General features: G+C 46.7%; 1 protein-coding gene across 1 annotated transcript; it reads right to left on the reverse strand.

Moving 5' to 3' along the window:
• Positions 1 to 1,298: 1,298 nt before the first annotated feature.
• Positions 1,299 to 2,339, reverse strand: LOC121438966 (melanoma-associated antigen B4-like). The gene is given in 1 exon segment (XM_041639469.1): positions 1,299 to 2,339. A coding segment is annotated over 1 exon segment (1,041 nt).
• Between the last annotated feature and the right edge of the window lie 2,472 nt (positions 2,340 to 4,811).

Raw genomic sequence — 4,811 nt, forward strand, 5'->3', positions numbered from 1 at the left:
CAGGTTTCCCTGCTGGCCAAGGGCTCCGCTTACAAAATGCCCTCACTCTCTTTTGTGGTTCCTGCTGCAGGCCAAGAACCCTCTCACCCCTCCGAAGGATCTTCAGGACAGGACCAGGCTCCCCTTGTGCCAGTGACCTGGCCAACCAAAGGCCTACCTCTTTGATTCAATTGTAGTAGGGCGATCTGCTCTCCTTATTGCACGCCTGTCCCAGCTGGTTGGGTCTGGCCGCTGCTGCTGCGCCTCTGTGCGTCTGGCGCCGCCGCCGCTGCGCCTCTGGGCGTCTGGCGCCGCCGCCGCTGCGCCTCTGGGCGTCTGGCGCCGCCGCCGCTGCGCCTCTGGGCGTCTGGCGCCGCCGCCGCTGCGCCTCTGGGCGTCTGGCGCCGCCGCCGCTGCGCCTCTGGGCGTCTGGCGCCACCGCCGCTGCGCCTCTGTGCCTGATGGTTGTTCTTAACAGCAGAAGGAACAAATGAATCTGATTGACTGGACTGAAAGGCTTGACGATGCTAGAACATTCAAAGAAGCCCCTACTCTCTAAACCCTGACTGGTGGAAATTATAACTGTAACTTGGCAACAAATGTTTGAATTTTGTGCTTATAAACCCACTTCTCCCCATGCTCAGGGCTGCCAGGAGAAATAAAAGCTCCCGCTCCCAAGTCCTTGTCCTGCATCCCTGACGGATCAGTTACCTGTTTATGTGGTGAATAAATAAAATCTTTGGAACCCCAAAGTGCCATCCCTTTCCTTCCTCATGGCACACTGTGGGCTAGGTGTAACACTAGCAATCTTCCAAAGAGGAAAATGATCTATTGAGCAAAGAAGACATTTTCTCTTGTTTGCATTTTTATTCAGTTAACAACTAAGCACATTTCTTCAAACTTTACCAAAAAGTGGAATAGAAACAAAAGTGAATAAGGGAAAATGACAGCTTATACATTTTGATTTGTTTTCCTCTATTTTACGAAACAAATTACACTCTTTCACACATTTGAGGAAAATATCCATTACAAATTCACGGCTGCTTGCTCTTCAACTTAAAGATTCAAGGATTTTTAAAATGTAATAGAGAATACCAAAGTTCTTACACTTAAATCTTCCAGCAACAAATACTATGACCTATGTCATTTATAACTATTGACTCTGAATCTAAATAAGGGCTTCAAGAAAAGGGAACTTGAAAAATACTAATGTATAACCAAAGCACAAGAAGAGACACATTATGAACTATCAGCCTCTCGCTACTTTTAAGTTGGGAAACTCTGCTCCAAACCTAAGGCTGTATCTGCCTTTTATTTCTCTAGGAGCAAGAGGAGTCACTAGATGTGACTTTCTACTCTGCCATATCTTAGTCAGTAGTGCCACTCCTGCCTACAGCTTGAGCCTGGGCTCTCTCTTCCTGATCTCTCAAAGCCTCTTCATAATGAGATGGGAAGGCCTGAGGAACGGTCTCATTGACCTTGGCCAAAAACATTAGGACATTCATCTTGGTGGTTTCAGCATGAGCCCGGGGACCCCAAAGGAATTCATAGGATGGAGGATCACTGTTAGCTACCTGCTGGTACTCCAGGTACTTTTCCTTAACGAAATCTTTGGTGATGAGATTTCGGGGCTCCCCAAAGATTACATGCACTTTCCCATCAAAGATTCCCAAAATATTCAGGAAATCCCACATCTCTTTCTCAGTGGCACGGTTGCCATTTAAGAAGATCACACCCAGCAGAGGCATCAGAAGCCCATTCTGGGGAAAAGGCAAGCCAGTGGTCAGAGTCCCACCAATGCTGGGGTCTAACTTACTGACAAGGGTGTAGTAGCTACCATTGGGCTTGATTTGCTTCACTTCAAGTCCAAACACAAGCTGTAAGCGCTCAGAGGCTTTCTTGAGGATCTCAGGGAAGTGCTCCTTGAATCGTCTGCTGATAATTTTCAGCATTTCTCCCTTATTCATTGGCTGCTTCATTTTGTACTTGCAAAGCAGGTACTGCATCAGCATTCCCGTCTTCCTTGTTAGAAGATCATTCTGGGGGCTCCCAGTGGACTGTGAGACCATAGAGCAACTAGGATTTTGATCCCTTCGGCCCCTGGCACCTTTACCAGATCTTCCTCGGGTCGCACCTTTACCAGCGGTGATGGTAGGTGCTTTGCCCTGAGACTTAGACTTCGGAGGGAAGCTAGCAGTAGACGTGCTTGCAACCGCATCTCCAGGATCACAAGCAGAAGAGGAGGGTGACTCTTCTTTCTCTGCTGCCTTTGCTTGAGCATCATTGGACCCCTGGACCTCAACTTGGACCTGGCGGCGTTTCTCGCGAGCACGGGCCTTACTCTTTTGTCCCCTGGGCATGATGGCTGTGGTTAGAATCAGCAGATAGGAGTGTGGGCTGGAAATCAAGTACTCTGCGGACCTGGAGGAGGGATAATGAGATCCTATAAGTACTTTCAGGAGGGTCATAGCACTTTGGCTTTTAGCAACCTGCCTCTACAGATCGTACAAACATACAAATACTAATCTAGGAACTCTTCTTAGCCTAAGCAAACAGTGAAGGAAGCTATAGTTTGTCCAGTGTGCAAGCAGCCAGATTCCACTGACTTAGTGATAGCTAGGGCTGGAGGTGTCTTCTCAGTTCACACACATTACTTTTGACAAGTCCTAGAAGCTCTTTCCTATGCTGCTCAGCAACTGAACGCTCAAATCCCCCTAGTATTCATGAAAAAATGCAGGAAGGTTTTCCTCCCATTGCTCCTATAAAGAAGAAGTACTAATACCTCTGTGGGGCTATCTCGTTTGTCTTTCTGGGTACTTAACATTAAGAATGAGATGGCTCAGCAGTTAAGAGCATTGCCTGCTCTTCCAAAGGTCCTGAGTTCAATTCCCAGCAACCACATGGTGGCTCACAACCATCTGAAATGAGGTCTGGTGCCCTCTTCTGGCCTTCAGGCATACACGCAGAAAGAATACTGTATACATAATAAATAAATAAATAAATATTAAAAAAAAGAATTATCATTTTGTCTCCATACAGGACCAAGAACCCTCCTTTCTCCTGTACCTTCAGCCAGAGGATCTCATTTCACTTAAACACAATACAAAAAGATGAGAGACATCTCGACTGTTTTCTGTGGCTCCGAGGGCTGAGTGCCAAGACAGCCACAGGCTACTGTTTCTGCAAAGTCGGAATGAGGGAGAAGTACCTTCAGTCCTCACCTACTGTTTATACCCTGACTCCCGAAGTACCTAGAACTAAGCTCCCCTCTCTACACGGAAATCTCACTGACACTTAGCAGAGGGTGTGACAATGCCTCTGTGTAGCCATACTGAGCATATCTTCCAGAGGTCCAAAGCTATGGCAGATAGGCTAAGGCCCTGTCATATGTTGTTTTGCTCATGGTCCTCTCTCAACATCTTCAGTCTGAGTCTCAAGAAGGCACAAATTCTTCTCCTTGCTTATTCATCAGACTAAAACCCTCATTTTTCTATTATTCTTGCAGAGAAACTAAGGGAACTTCTTAACTGAGGCCTCACGGGGGATAACATCAAGAGGGATTCCTTGGGACCTCTCTTAATATGGGGTTTGAGTTCCTTGAGTTTCTCATGATCACCTTGAAATCTCCCCTACTGACCTGATGCCGTTCATAGAAGATTAATATTTTTAGCTCCCTCAGAACCCTGGGATGAAAGAATGCATGAGCTACAACCAGCTATCTTCACCGTTTATGAGACCCTACTGTAAGGGGGTCATGGGTCTCCTCAGTTACTCCTCACTCAGCTGAGATACAGGCTCTCCAAATAAATCAAAGTAGCAATGTCCCTGAGACCCTACCTGAATAAACTTAGGAGGCATCTACTCCTGAGAGCTCTAACCCTAGATTCTCAAGTCTGAACTGTAAACCTCAAGATTTTCTAGCTGCCAGTTGATTCACTGCAACTCTCTCCGTTAAATATGGAGAAGGGGGAAAGCCGCCCTGGGAGACAGCTCCGTGGGGAAAGGTAAGCCTAAGAACCGGAGTTTGATCTCTGACACCCACATGGTGAAAGGAGAAAACAACTCCTGACAGCTGCCCCACACTCCTATTTTTAGCCCACAGACACACACACACACACACACACACACACACACACACGTGCACACAGGCGCACAATACACCGATTAATATTGAATATAAATCAGTGACATGGCTCAGCCTAATAGCCCAAGCTTTATTCTTTGAAGCCATACATGCACCGTGCCACATCTGCACACATGTGCATGCACACACACATACACACACAAGTAAACGCAAAATATTTTGAAATTAAATACTGAACAAACTCCATTTCCACACTCGGGCTATTTCCTTTGGCTTTGCCTTTTGGGGATTCTGCTCTCTGCTGTCCAACATCTCCTAGGAGCAGGGATGAGACTTGTAGATCTTCCTGCTGGAACCCAGCTCACTCAAGCTCAATGCACAACTAGGAAGATTTAAGATTGCTCCCGCCACTGACTTGAGTCCCTACATTTCCAACCCACGCCAACTTCTTGCTGGGTCATTAGAAGGGAACCATGCACCACAGCTGACTGCCTTGCTGAAGATTCCCAAACCCTAACAACATGGGCCCTACTTTGTGTACTATATACAACTGATCTACCCACTGGAATTCTTAGACTGTTTCTGGCAGGACTTGGCATCTTGTGCCTTTAATCTCAGCACTCTGGAGGCAGAGGCAAAAGGAAAAACTATGAGCTCAAGCTCAGCCTGGTCTACATGGTGAATTCCAGGGCAGCTAGACCTATAAAATCAGAGTCAGCATTTCCTTCCTCCAAAAAAAAAAAAAAAC

The sequence above is a fragment of the Microtus oregoni genome, unplaced genomic scaffold, assembly GCF_018167655.1.
Source record: "Microtus oregoni isolate MIOR12 unplaced genomic scaffold, Mior012 000059F_ref0000304, whole genome shotgun sequence".
In the NCBI taxonomy this organism is placed as follows: domain Eukaryota; kingdom Metazoa; phylum Chordata; class Mammalia; order Rodentia; family Cricetidae; genus Microtus; species Microtus oregoni.